The 14374-nt window shown below is 43.5% G+C and overlaps 1 protein-coding gene across 2 annotated transcripts; it reads right to left on the minus strand.

Annotated features, from left to right (window-relative positions):
• Positions 1-19: 19 nt before the first annotated feature.
• On the minus strand, positions 20-8906 carry prdm1c (PR domain containing 1c, with ZNF domain). 2 transcript variants are annotated; one of them, XM_070849341.1, is made up of 8 exons: positions 8794-8906; positions 7012-7263; positions 5411-5530; positions 4208-4460; positions 1821-2848; positions 1528-1656; positions 966-1026; positions 598-826 (listed from the first exon to the last, which is right to left on the minus strand). In XM_070849341.1, the coding sequence occupies exons 1-8, from the start codon at positions 8818-8820 to the stop codon at positions 717-719; spliced, it is 1980 nt and encodes a 659-aa protein (XP_070705442.1). In that variant the 5' UTR covers positions 8821-8906; the 3' UTR covers positions 598-716. The 2 variants fall into 2 exon arrangements, with proteins under 2 accessions (XP_070705441.1, XP_070705442.1); XM_070849340.1 differs by having other exon boundaries at positions 20-1026.
• Positions 8907-14374: the final 5468 nt, after the last annotated feature.

Raw genomic sequence — 14374 nt, forward strand, 5'->3', positions numbered from 1 at the left:
GTAATTACTTTAATGCTGAGCTCATTTACACTTCAGAGTCATGCCTGTACAGTGATTGTCACTTTAATTAGGACACAAGCATACACACAAACAGAGACACTGAGTCTCACACAGTGAAACCACAAATAAAGACAAACTTTTTTATGCATAATCACATATTTAGTTGCTCCATGAGGGTGTTGGAGAGATACAAAACAAGCAGCAGAAAATGTTACAAATCTCTGTTTTTATACATTTTAGATTAATATTAGCAACAGAATAAATTAACAAAGATGTATACATTAAATCAACCAGGTCACTGGTCCCAGGCCATGCTGGTAAAGTCTTGATTCTTCACACACTACAGCCTCTGTAGAGTATAGGATAGGCAATCCATGATTGAGATAAGGCTTTACTTCAAATAGGGCAGTAACAGACAGCTGCTGAGTTGACCTGCAAGGATTATATGGCTGGATTAGCAAGGCTGTCTTAGGGCTCTGATATGCAGCCTGACTCCAGCTTGATGCTGGTTGGGTGTAGAGGTAGAGAGCTGCCATGATGCAGCTGAACAGCAGAACACTCCTTTGCTGATTTGTAGAAACTCAGCTGAGTCTCCTCTCTGGCGCCTCCCTGGTGACCAGAGGTATGAGTCTCCATCTTCTTTATAAAGTCGATAACATTCCCGTTGTCCATCTCGGCCTCTGTGGCCATGGCGTCGAGCTGATCTGCTGCCTCGCTTATGTCAAACCTCTCAATCTCTGAGTTGACTCGGTGTAGCTCCTCTGGCGAGTGTCTGTGGGAGGCCGAGGGGGAGAGAGGGCAGAAGCCTTGCAGGTGCACCTGGAGGCTGCAGTGGTGGAGATAAGCACAGGGGCAGCAAGGACACCTATGAGGTCGTTCTCCGGTGTGGAGGCGCTTGTGGAGCTTGAGGTGGACGAATTGTGTGAAGCGGGCTGGGCAGAGCTTGCACTGGTACGGCCTCTCACCTGAGTGTAGCCGCTGGTGGGTCTTCAGGTTACTGGTGCTACTGAATCGCTTATGGCACACCTGTGTGAAAACACAGCAAAGGAGAAATCATTTTATGCCTCCAGTTTTGATACTGTAACATAATGAGAACCAAAATCACACACCAACTTACATTAAATGGAATGTTATATATCCTTGGTTGTAAACTAAAAACATTCACTTTTGGGTTTTATGGGGGATATGTGCTGGACTACTTCTCAGCCAGGAGTAATTGTCAGGCAGTCAGCAGAGAAGAAGAAATAAATAACACATAATCAAATGTTACACTCTGAATTTTCACACTTGCGCCATTTTTGTCGGGATTGAACAAGTAGATGTAGCATGTTAAGTAGTAAGCTTTAGAGGTGCTGGTAGGCAGATATTGCTACCTTTGGACAGAGCCAGGCTTGCTGTTTCTCCATGTTTGCAGTCTTAATGCTAAGCTAGGCTAAATGACTGCTGGCTTGAATTACACATTCACTGTATAGAATTGTATAAAACTTTTCCAAAATGTAACTATTGATTTAACAGCTGTGGACATACCTTGCATTCATGAGGCTTCTCTCCTGTGTGAACCAGGTAGTGTTTCTGCAGGTGGGCCAGCTGAGTGAAGTTCTTATTGCAGGTCTGACACCTGAAGGGACGCTCTCCGCTGTGCACTCGCAGATGCACCTGAGGACATCATGTCAGACATGAACATTTATTTATTCTGACAAACACGAATGGTAGCTGGTAAATTCTGATAAGTGTTAGATTCAGCTTGCACCTGCTGTATTTAGCTGATGGTTGGCATTTAATCTCACCCTGCTTTACTGATATGATGAAGAGGAACTAACCTTGAGGTTGGACAGCTGCCCAAAGACCTTTCCACAGATGTTGCAATCATACCGGATCTTTCCATTCTGCCTGGTAAGGGGGTAAGACAGCGTCTTGTATCCAACAGTCTGCCCACCTCGTTTGGTCTTCCTGAGGTCCATTGCATCATCCTCAGTATTGCTCTGAGTGGCGGAGATGGGTTTGGAAGGGGGGCAGTCGGAAAAGGCAGCCATGCCCACTGGTGGTGAGCATCCTCCGGATGCAAGAGAGGGCAGTGCTCTGCGACTCTCTGAGGTGACCATGGATGAGGCACTGGATGCGGCAGGTATGGTGAGGTCTGCTTGGACATTGTTGGGAGGAGAATGTTTGAAATCTCTGAGGTGATCTGAGGGGATTCTGAGGTAGTTTGTCCTTTTGAATATGAGGTCCTTGTTGTCTTTGTGCTCACTGGTTGGTGACAGAATGAGGTCTTGTTTGGTGTTAGATAGTGCAAGTGTCAAGCCTTTGTGTCTGTTAGTCAGAGGTTGGAGGAAGTGTGCATAGCTGTCAAAAGGCAGTAAATGAGATGAGAGTGTTAAGTGAGGTTTCAGTCTATCACTGTAGAATGGGTGTGAATGAGGTAGAAGGCCAAGTGAGTAGTGAGGCAGTAGATAGGGTGCATGCCTCAGAGCAGGATGAACTCGATCGGGCACAGAGGGCTCTTGGAAAGGTTTGGCTATAACAGGGCCTTGACTGTGCTGAAAGGTGAAGTGCAAACTGGAGGGGACAGGACTACTTAGAGCTGGCCTTTTGGCAGCTGGAGGGCTACAAGATGGCAGAGACGGTAGAGTTGTATATCTATGGCCGTGGATAGATTCTGAGTGGGGCTGGAGTGGGTAGACAACACGGGGACACAGGGGAAATACTGCTGAGGGGTTGGTCTGAGACAAGGGACTGTCCAGACGTCTGGGGCAGGTAGTCAGGGATTTGGAAGGCTCGTCTCGTAGGATTTCAGAGACACTGTGTCCCTTTTTTCCTGTTGTTGTCTTCTCCTGAGCATGAGTTTGTTCTGTGGGATAAATGAGTAAAAGGAAATAATGAATAACGAATAAGAGAAATGACATCATAAACAGACAAAATCATTTTTAGACGTACAGTACGGTAGGCATACTGGTATCATCGTTCAGTTGAGTGACACATACCCCAAAGACATTAACTTGATCATACACATGAGTTCCTTGTTAAAATTACTGTGCACCTTTACTTTCAGTCCATCTTGTTGCTATTAAGCATTAAAGATTAGAAGATAGCCATACGTGTCTTATCAGTGTGTATGTCAGTCTCCCAGACTTGCCCTATGAAAGTGGACACCACATATGAAACAATAGGCTTCTGATCAGGACACAGATAGCATGGAGTTAACGGGTACAGTATGTTATTTGAATTAAAGTGTTGGCCAGTTGTAAGTATTTTCCACCACAAGCAGGACAGGATGCTTGATGGAGTAGAAAATATACCAGTCACAACACATCAGCAGAGCTACAGATAATATTTATTTTCCACTAAAAATCTACACATAGGTCATCACCAAGGAAGTCACGAGGAGAGAGTGATTTACTCCAAAATAGACACGAGCTGACAAACAGAGGAAGACAAAATACAGAAGTATGCATGCACATTTCACCTACTCTCGGACACAATCAACATCAACTCACACAAACACGGAGCAACTCTTATCTACTGTGTGCTCCCCTGTGTTACCCTTCCCCCTCTCCTGAGAGGCCAGCTCTCAGCAAACAAACAGCCGACACTCGGTGAGATCAATCTGTCAGCGGGTTGCGTCGTCAGGAAGTTCAAGTAGTCAGTGGAGCGCTTCCTACCTCTCTTCCTCCTTAAGAGGCAAATAAATAGTCGTGCCAGAATGCTGTCAGCACCTCAGGCAGCCTCATGTGTGTGAGCGTGCGTGTAAATGAGTATTTTGGTGTGTGCATGCGGCCTCTCTTTGTGTTCGTGAATGAAAGCCAAATGCTTTGTGTGTCAAAGAGCTGCCAGCTGTGTTTCTATGTGGAGTTGAAAAAGGGAAACTGAAACATTGCCTAAAGTCCCGAAATTGGTCTCAGCTTACTCAGGTATTATGGCTATACCTGGAGATAGACCCTCTCTGCTTTCAGGCCTCTACTCTCTTCCTTTGTGTCCTGCTTTAACAAAAGAGCTGTGGGTGTGACTGAGTAACTTCTTAAACATCCACACAAAGAGTGCGTCAGTCGGCCGGCGCTTTGATTAGGAGCCTTACGCTACAATGACAGTACTCTAGAGATATGTCTCAAAGCGTGGGCACATGAATGGTTCCTGTTAACTTCAGATGTCCAAAAACTTTCAGTCTGCACCTTCCCAAATGCACTACTACTACTACTACTCATACACTTACCAACACTGTCAATAGGCAGTTGGCCCAGTGGAGGGTAGTTACAGCGTTGGGCAAATTCAGGGCAGTACCACACCAGAAGCTCCTGGCCCGGCTGAAGTGGTTTGATGGTGTAGAAGTAGATGTCCAAACCGCTCTGGCATGCAACCAGGTTCTGCTCCTCCGCAGTGCAGGCTGGGTTGACGTAACGCATCCAGTTGCTCCGCTCCTCATTCAAACCATCCAGGATGTGGTGTAAACTCCCCTCAGAGAAGACCTACAGAGTGAGATATAACAAGATGGGAGATGATTCAGTTGATGCTGACAAATCAACATTGTGACCGGTGCTGAATTTGAAACCATGACATCACAGATTTCCTGATGCCTTTATGGTAAATACTATATGTTCTTTCAGCTGAAATCCCTACTGCCTGTATTTGTGGCGCACGAGTCATCAAAAGTTACGAAAGCAGCACTGAACAAGGATTTCATTGTATGACTGGATGGTAGTATTGGATATCATCATCATCACTGCATCTGCTGACCCTTCAAAAAAACTATTTAAATGAACTCATGTAAACAGTTACCTCACGTCTTTGGGTCTTTAAAACTGTTCTTTATGCTATCTGCTCTTTGAAGCTGTGCTGTCACTTGAGTCATGGCTATAATGTCATCAGATTGTCTGCGTTATGACTGTTGCAAGTTTTGGTCGGGGTTGCATGATTTCAAGGTTGCTGACTCTGAACTGTAGAATTTACACAAGCACTTGTGTGTAATGGAAGATGTCCTGATGCTGCTTATTTGTCATATAGCAGTTCTCAGGCTCAAAGCCACTTCCTTGCTTACTCAGTGTGAGAGTTTGTGAGTCTGGAGAAGCGCGGACATGTGTATGGTGTCTTTACTGGCAGTGATACCACTGCCGAGAGAAGCGGAGATAGAGGAGAACTGCTGCGTCACTGAAACCAAACAGCTGTGTGTGTGTGACCTCAGTGCATGCACATTTAAACCAGTCTGATCTAGCGGTATTTAAAGATATCCTGGCACTGGCAAATGGAGTCATACTTTCACAGGATGTCAGAAATTTACCACAACTGCTAACTCGTGCCATGCCACAGCCACAGCGGTGTCTCCAGATGGAGATACAGGATGTGAACATTTTTGAGACACACACATATGATTTTCACATGCGGGTACACAAATCCAACGTCTTACATGCAGCTCACTTACCCTCCAGAAGTACTTCCTGTCAGCATCTTTCAGCAGCATTTCGTTGGTGTAGATTTCCCCCACCAAAGGGCCAAAACGTGTCCCCTTAGGAATCAGCTCCTTACCGGTCACCCCAAGCACCTGCTCAAGAAGGACCACATGAAATCATCAAACTACAGAGTAGCTCACAAATTGGAGGCCTCAGCAAGCAGCCGGATGCACTCAGAGCTGAAAAACATAATTAGAGGGATGAGATTCTTGGGAATACAGTCCTTGTTATCCAACTCTCCACCCTCTGCTTGTTTCTTAGTGATTAACGAAAAGGATCAGGTCAATTCACTGGAAAATTGTTCCCCTGAGAATTACTATCTCCAGAAAAAAGGAAATAAGCAACCAAGCTATTAGCTGTTATTTTAATATATCGGCTGTCATGACAAATCCTCCTCTCTCGCAGAGAAAACGAGGATCTTGCCAGGCTGTGGCTAAATGTGGTAGTTCTTTCACATGCTGAATATTTCATAAGCCAATCGCCCAAGTTATCTTTAGTTTCTCTGCCATATTAAAATTTCACCACTACTCTTGTTCTGCTACCTCCAGGTGTGAAACTCACCCCTCTGTCTCAAGCCTCCAGGGTGTGGGAGTGAGGATAAGGTGTCATGGGCACACCCCGACCAGTCAATTGCACCTTGAGCTCCGTGTTCAAATCCCCTAAAGCAATGGTAATGTATTCTCTCTTTCATCTCGGAGCAATACTGGCGTACGTAGCTGGATCAACCGCTGCATGCTCAACCATAGAGTTTATCTCCAGTCTATCTGGTCAGTTTTACCTTTCATTGGCTTTGTCTGATGGCTCCATATGAGGTGCCCTTGTGTCACAGATTACTGTAACATATCCTGCTCTTTGGTGTCAACCAGACTGCAGACAGAATTTATTAAAAGGTCAAAGTGGTAGTACAGGTATTTAACTCCAGACACCAAGGCTACTTCCGCTGATCTCGCCTGACTATCTTTCATCTACAGAGGTTCGACCCTAATCTTGCATAAGGAAATCTAAAGTGTCCTTTTCATGACTAGTCCACTGGGTTAATCTTTTATCATGAATTAACCACACTATCTGCAATTTCCCAGCCCCTGTCCATTCAGTTAAACATAAGTTAGCCTCCACTGTAAATCATTGTAACTGTCAAGCTCTTAATCGAGGACATAGTTTATGGTGTTATCCACAAGGTGGGTCCCAGTGTTGGTGCTCTGCTTTACGGCGTAATTGTGTGCTAGGACAAAGGGTTGGGAATCTGAGGTAGCTACTAATCATAGGGACCTCAGGCTGTGCACTGAGGGGCTTGCCTTTCCTCGCCTTTGCCTCAACACATACATAGCAAAGAGGAAAGGCTGAAATTAGACAACAACATGCCAGGTACTTCCTGCCTGAGGATGGATGAGTGGATGGAAGGATGTTGAAGTGACGTAAAGACTCAGCAGTTGCACAAAACATAAACAGCTTAAGTACATGCTTGCGTACCACTTAGATATATTGGGGAAAAATGGGAACAACTCTTTAAAACGCCACATTCTTGGACAGTTTCAGTAATATGCAAACAAGGAAGGTTTGCTTCACTGCGTACCTCTGTGGAGTTGCGTTTCAGGGCCAGGTTTCTGGGTAAGGATCTCTCAGCTCGTGTCCTGACGTTGTTTTCGGACTCTTCTTCCAGAGGTTGGTCCTTCACAATATAAGTGCACTTGTCCTCAAAGTCTGCTTCGCTCCATGATGTCATGTCTACATCCCACGTCTCTGGCTTTGCTGCTGTGATGATCCCTGAGCTTTGCGGTGACCTTTCTGAGGTTAACATAGCTGCGGTGCACTGAGAGGAGGAGGCCTACAGAAAAGATTGAGGAATAAAGTGGGGAAACACGTTGTCAAATGTCCATCATTCCACATCTCTGGGGAAAAAAATTATTCCAGTCGTGGGACTGACTAATTCTAATTGTTGACCAAAGACACCTTTTTCCTTTAACCTTTTTCCTTTTATGTCACAATTAAAACACAGACAATACAAACAACAGCTGAGGGGAAGTCAAGTTTTGAATGGAGCTAAAATTAGACTTGAGTACGAGATGTGACACAGAGGAGGCAGCTACAAGTTGGGGATGTTAAGGAGAAGGAGAAGAGGGGGAGAATCTAACTTTCCCATCAACTGCTACTACCGGACAAACAAACTTCAAAGTGGAACCTTAGTGTTTGCTGCCCCATTGCCCCCACTGTCCCATGCATCCTGTGACTCTCCAAATCACAACCCTTGGGCTATAAGGGAGGTTCCTGTGCACGTCAGCCCCGGAGCAGGACCACTTTCACAAGGAAATCAGTGCTTCCACTGAATCGACCAGACTTCCTCTAAACTGACTGTGATTTGGCTCTAAGCCAGGTCTAAACTCTCTTTCTCTGCCTTTCTGTCTGTCGCCTACTGTCTATCCCTCCATTCTCAGGAAGACTGTTGTCAGGGACCCCAGCCGTCACAAAGGTTGAGTGCCCCAATTGATGGGATGAAACAGTGAAATAGTGAGGAGTAAAAGAGAAGGAGATAGAAGACTTGTGATTAGAAGACAATGCTGAGATGTGCCCTCTCTGAACTTCCTTTTTCAGGCTCATCAGTTTACCTCTGAGATAGTGATAGATAACATCTGTGGTCGGTAATATCTGGTAAACACTCATGTGACTTAAGTTCCCACTTGAAGTGAACTTAGGGGGAAGCTTGCAGGGCATGAAAATCTTAAATTCTGCACAATAACATATAAACAACACTTAAGTTAGCAAGCCTAAATGGAAAGACTGACATTCCCCTTTTGATGTTTTTCAAAAAAAAAGTTTTTAGTGAATAAGAAATCCCTCAAAACTCACATAGTAATCTGACATTTATGTGTATTGGTGGCACATTTGCTGCAATAACAAAATATATCAACTTATTCTCAGAGAGGGAGAAAAAAGGGATGCAAATAAAAGTGGAAAGAGATGCACGACGTTTCACCCTATTTTTCTCTGAAGTGTGTCACCACAGCTGACACGGAATGACTGTCACAAGTGTGACAGCTCACTCTGAAACCATCGAACCCAGTGACACAGCATAAAATATATTCTAAAACTCAAGACATGAGTCAAAAAGGCACACAGCTGTAGTTCTCAGGACAACATGTCACAGGTTCAGTATAGAAAGCACCCTTTACCGTAGGGTGACATTACATTTCGCGAGAGAATGTCGCCATGCAAAAACAAATTAATTGATGAATAAGTAAATAGATAAAAGAGATAACTCCAGTTCATGCTGGTAACAGATAGAATAGATGAATAGATAGCACAAGCTCCATTATACATTAATATCTATAAAATGATTTGAGAGAGATGTCACACTTACTGTGAAGCCTTGAGAGGAGCCACACATAAGGCAGGCTGTCAGTGCCCTTGTTGAAAGCTTGAGTGTCTGTGAGCAACCAGTGGCTGTTGTCTGTCCCTTTGTCCTCTCTCTCTGTGTCTCTCAGTCTCTCACCCAACCTCAGTATCCTGTCTACCTGTGTGTGACTGCGCGACTGAACACTCGACTGTGTGACTGTCTCTTGCTTGTTGCATGGGAGGACGGAAGGTGTGTGTTTGAGACAGAGAGAGATAGAGAGAGAGATAGAGAAATACACTCCCTTTTCCTCCAGTGCTCCCTCCCCCTCCTCCCCTTTGCCCCATGACTCCTCCTTGGAGCATGTTTGTGTGTGTGTGTGTGTGTGTGTGTGTATCACTGTCTTGCCCCGGGGCGTGAGGCTTTCTCCAGGGGGGTGAACTGGCTGTCACACAGCTATGTCCGGATCCAACAAATACATCTTCATTTTCTGACAGTCACCCACTCCATCTTTGGGTGAGGAGAAGAAGGCATACCTGTGTTGTGTTCGGAAGTCAAGTACACCTCCAGGAGGAGATGAGATCATTTTGTGTGCTTGTGTAGTGTCAAGCAAAGTCTGGAAAGTTTTTTTCTATGCGGTTCAGTTCAGTTCATATCAATTCCATTTAAGCTTTTAGTATGTCATGAAAGAGCTTGCTTGCATAGAGGATTAAATATAGCTCACCACATTGTCACACCATAAACCACACAGACAATTCTTGATCTTGACTCTTCCATAATAGCGCTTGAAATAGTCAATTTTGATCAATTTAAAATGACTTTAATGCAGTTAGTAAAGTGACACTTCAGATTCAATATCCAGCTCTTCATCACAGCTGCAGATTGAAATATATCCACTTGACTCATCAATACAGATACTTGCTAATGTTGAGCCTCAGAGAGTAGAAATCTTGAAATATGTAATTGGCCACAAAAAGGAGAACTTTTCAGTCAACAAATAGAGCACAGATGACAGCAAAAACAGGCCAGTTATTTTCTCAATGAATAGTTTGGTTGATAAAATATCATGATATCCTAGAGCCAGATACCCAAAATATTCAAGACCAAGAAAAGCAGTGAATTCTTACATTTTACATCCTTGGACTATCAAATGTTTGGCCTCTTTTGCTTGAAAATGGCATAAATTATTAATTATCAAAATACTTGCTAATTAATTCTCTTTCTAATATTGTTGCAGCTCTGGTTGAAATTGTCAATAATAAGAACATACATTTGCTTAAACAAACAAATGCCAAGAAAACTCGTAGATTATTGACTGTGGATTTAATAAGAACTTTTGTCACCTGGTATTTTTTTCTGATTTCTCTGCTCTTTTGTTCTTATTTTCTTACTTCCTGAGGTGTTTGGGTCAACGCGTATTCAAATGAATTAATTTGGCATTATGTGCATATTTAAAACGGTCCTTATTGTATTTGTGCTTATCATAGTATATCCTGAAAATAGGTATTCCAGCCCTAGCTACTGAGAAGTGCAGGATGCTGCCGCATGAAACCGCGGCATCACTTAAAATACACATGAATGAATGGAATGCTGTGAACACAGTGTTTTCTGGCGCACACAGGAACAGCCTCATCCTGTGTTTTCCCTTTCAGGAGACTTATGTCCAGCTGTCCTTCTGTACTGCTCAGTGGTGCTGAGATCCACAATGTGTTGATGCTGTAAGTTTATCTGTAGCCTGGCTTTCACCCTGTTCTGCTCTCCCCTTGTACTTTTTTCCAAAGGCAACATTTGACTTGGCAGGCTGCCAGCCAGCTTAAGAATTGCCAGAATTTTTAGACTCGTTATCCACACGCTTGACACGCGACATACAGTGAACAACAGCCTTGTATGCCATATCTGTGAGTTTGATTCTATTCTTCATATTTGCCATGCACACCGCTCTCAATCACTTTGCCCACTGCGGGGAAGTTCATATTGCATTGCCCTGTGTCAAGTGGATTCTGTTCCTCACAGACTCTCCTTCGTTTCTGCTGTGTTTTGTCCTTTTCATGCTTCCTGTCCAACTCATCACACCTGACCAAGCTACTAATTACAGCTGCTGACATGAGCCACCGTGTAATTTAAAATCCACTTCTCTCTCGCTGTTTCATTCTGTCTCTATGCCTTTAGTCATCTCATTCATCACCTTCCATTCAGCTTGCTTCTCCTCCAGCTCCTCCTCTTCCTCTGTGCTGCCTCTCTATCTGAGCCGTCCTACTACATCAATTACTCACACATACTGTGTGAGTAATTCGCATAATGACAACATGAACATCTCATGGACATGAGCCGTGTAGAGGCCAAAGACTGCACTCAGAACTCACTGTGTGGGTGGATGTTTTGGAGCGTGGGCATGTATGTGGTTAGTTGGTTGTTGGCTTGGACTGCCTGATATTTGACATGACATTCTTAGAGTGACAGGATGATGAGCAGCCTTATGGAGGCTAATGACTGCCCAAAAAGAATTGTAAGGAAGTGTAATTTGCCTGTGTGTAGGACAAGAGGAACAAGCTCACTGACTGACAATGGCAAATACTGTGATACATGAATGTGTTTTCAGCATTGTAGGAAGTGACAGAAAAGAAAGGTGCCGGGCAACACGGGGCATTCACATGAGGTGTTTATATGGTGAAAATGGGTTGCTGTGTGCGCTCACAACCTTTAAAAACTACATTTATGTATTTATTTTCTTAAATAGAGTTGATGTCTCTGTGGTTTTGAATGATCAGACCACAGACCAAACAGTCAACAGGTTTCTCGATGGAGCTTCTACCCAAGATATAGTCCAGTCCGTATGTTCAGGCTAGTGAGTGATGCTTTAACAATAATTTATTAGGAAAGTGAATTTACATTTTAGTCAGTCAACGGTAGATGTCAATAAATTTTAATACAGAGCTTGAACACAGACTCAACGCGCCTTTGGGGCCACTGCAAATGACGCAGGTATCCTAAGCCCTGTAATTTCCATGCTTGAGTCTGTGCCTGCCTAGGGTCATTTCTCGCAGCGACCACTCCTTCCCTGTCGCTTCCCCCGAGAATAAGGACAATGATGTTTGGCAGAAATGGCCGAGACAGAGCCCGTTTTATAACCCCTTACAGCTGAAATGTTTGACGCAGCCTCCACTTCTGCCTTTCCTAAAGTTTTATGGTTGACTTAAGGAGAAATGTTTGGCATTCTATCAGAACTGTCTTGTTGTGGCAGCCCCTACTCTCACACATCACCCTCACTTTTTCCCTGCCATGCTGTGCTGTTATCAGCCTGTCAAGCTTGTCAGCCTCCCCGTCCATTTTATGTTACTTTAAGTGATTTCCTTTTCCTGCACATTACCCAGCACTCTATTCAGCTTGTGGCTGAGAAATCACTCATAGGCACATGCATTTCTTCCCTCTTTTGACAGTGATCAGATATGCTTTATTGACATGACAGGAACTATATGAACTTAATATGTTTTGAACAGGACAACAAAGATGTAATTTGTCTTCCTCCATCTTCTTTTCCCTCCTGTTTTCCATTTCAGGTGTGAATGTGAATGGACGTCAACACTGCACCAGAGCCACCACCCACCTAGTCCACCAACCATCTCCCCTCAACTGGTGGATGATCTCCCGTTGACAGGCCAAGGGTTATTATTGTGGTTTCAAGGGTAAGAGGAATGCTACCGCGTTTCATAACAGATGTCTTCTCAAATCCTGACAAAACCACCCACAGAGATGAGGAGAAAACACTATCATTGTACTCAGCTGACCCACAGAGTAGATATCTCTCACCTGTGAATGACAGATAATAACAGATAAACACTGGCGACTGCGAACAATCCAAGAACAATCCAAGATTGGAGTTCACCTGCACAGACAGTATTTACAGGTGACCCAGATAAGATTTGCATTTAAATATCCAACCGGTATGATGGTAATCTATTTCAAGTAAATGTCAAAATTCAGTCACCTTAGATTTACATTTTTTATAGTTTACCTCTTCACATTTTAAATTAGAAAAATCTAAATCAGGGATTAACCTCTTTGATTGATCATTAGTATTGGTAGAGCGTAGTTTGAAGTGTGCTGTGTGAGGATGAGTTGTACAGAGTCTAAAAGCGACAGGGAAGAAATGTATTCATCATACAACTAATGGGCTGTCCTGGTGTCAGGCTGAGGTGTCTGCAGTGTAACTGAAACAGTCTAGTCATTTGTCATGTGTCATTTCTGTCGCTACAATGATTTACAAAGTTCGATCTGGATCAAATGAATGAGACTAACCCTGTTGTAGTTCTAATGACCATAGCTGGGGACAAAAAACACATTATGTCTTTGGAATAATATTTTCTGTGTCACAATAACCACACGTGTGATTGCTGCTTATTTTTATTATTCTCATGTAAGCAGTTCACAAGAATGGCAAGAATGTGACAACCATGCAATTCATTCAAAGTAAATGTTTATTGGAAAGAGGATGTTTCCATAGTGGATCAAGCTTTCTCCTTTGTCATGGAGATACACAATTTGTCATCACATAACAGATAAATGACGTATTATACTTCTGTCATAACAAAGATTGTCATTAGCCTCTTTCTCCGATCTTTCTCTGGCTGTTCACTGACTCCTGGACGATGAATCTGACCCCTTCCCAGTCGAGGCTGTGACTGGTTTTGGCGAATGAAATGTATCCTCACACAGCTACACATACTGTATCTGTTGCATGTGCAACGTGCCAGTGAATATTAAAGTTTATTTCAATTAATAATCTATAAGCATAAAAGAAAACACATCCTCATGTAAAAAAAAACATGCACTCAAATTGGATTGGTTGCCGATCAGAACCACCAGGCTGTCCTGAGAACTCAACCTACTGGTTTTGACCCTTGATGTCATTCTGTTAAAAGAAAAACATCCTTTCTGGGTATTTGGTCTCGAGTGAAGTGTTTCCTTTTTCCCACACTTGCTTTCAGTTCCATCAGCCCTGTTTATCGCCCATTCTCAACAGATTACTAATACTGATGTAAAACGTCTGGCATTCCTTTCAACTGACTTTCAGTAATACATACAGCGGAGACTCATCTCTTAAAATCTCGCTCTTAAAACACATGTATTATTTGTACTTTTAGCAACTCAACTATTCTCAAATAAATGTGAGTCGCAGCATTACAGTCACCTGAAAACGTCTTGTTGGTTAAAAAACAAAAAGATTTTCCTGCTGAAGACCAGATTAACTGACTTCTTAAGGTGGGTGGTTATGCAGCTGAGGAAGTGTCAGACCCCCAGGAGCCACACCTTACTGTATTAAAAGGCTCCTCACATTGTTTTGTCTTCCTCTTGATTACTAAGGCAGACTATAATAATGAGCAGCAGTGAGATCCAGGAAGGACGCACACAAATACACCCCTACACACTCACTCACTGCCACACTCTTTTGCATGTCCTGCAGAGGCTAAGATGATTCGGTGACATACCCTAAAGAATTTAATGAATTCCTTCCTTTGAGAATGTGTGTGTATACATAGTATATCTGGTTGTCTGTGTTGCTGTCCGTTTGTGTGTGTCTCTCAGGAGCAGCTAGCCGATTCAGCTCAGT

Source organism: Pempheris klunzingeri, chromosome 18 (genome assembly GCF_042242105.1).
Source record: "Pempheris klunzingeri isolate RE-2024b chromosome 18, fPemKlu1.hap1, whole genome shotgun sequence".
NCBI lineage: Eukaryota > Metazoa > Chordata > Actinopteri > Acropomatiformes > Pempheridae > Pempheris > Pempheris klunzingeri.

Excerpts from the sequence above, each read along its gene's own strand:
- prdm1c (XM_070849340.1), bottom strand. The coding sequence starts at position 8,820 with ATGTGTGGCTCCTCTCAAGGCTTCACA. Across the intron at positions 4,461-5,410 it reads ACAGGAAGTACTTCTGGAGG|GTCTTCTCTGAGGGGAGTTT; the intron begins GTAAGTGAGCTG and ends CTCACTCTGTAG. Across the intron at positions 1,027-1,527 it reads AGAAGCCTCATGAATGCAAG|GTGTGCCATAAGCGATTCAG; the intron begins GTATGTCCACAG and ends GTTTTCACACAG.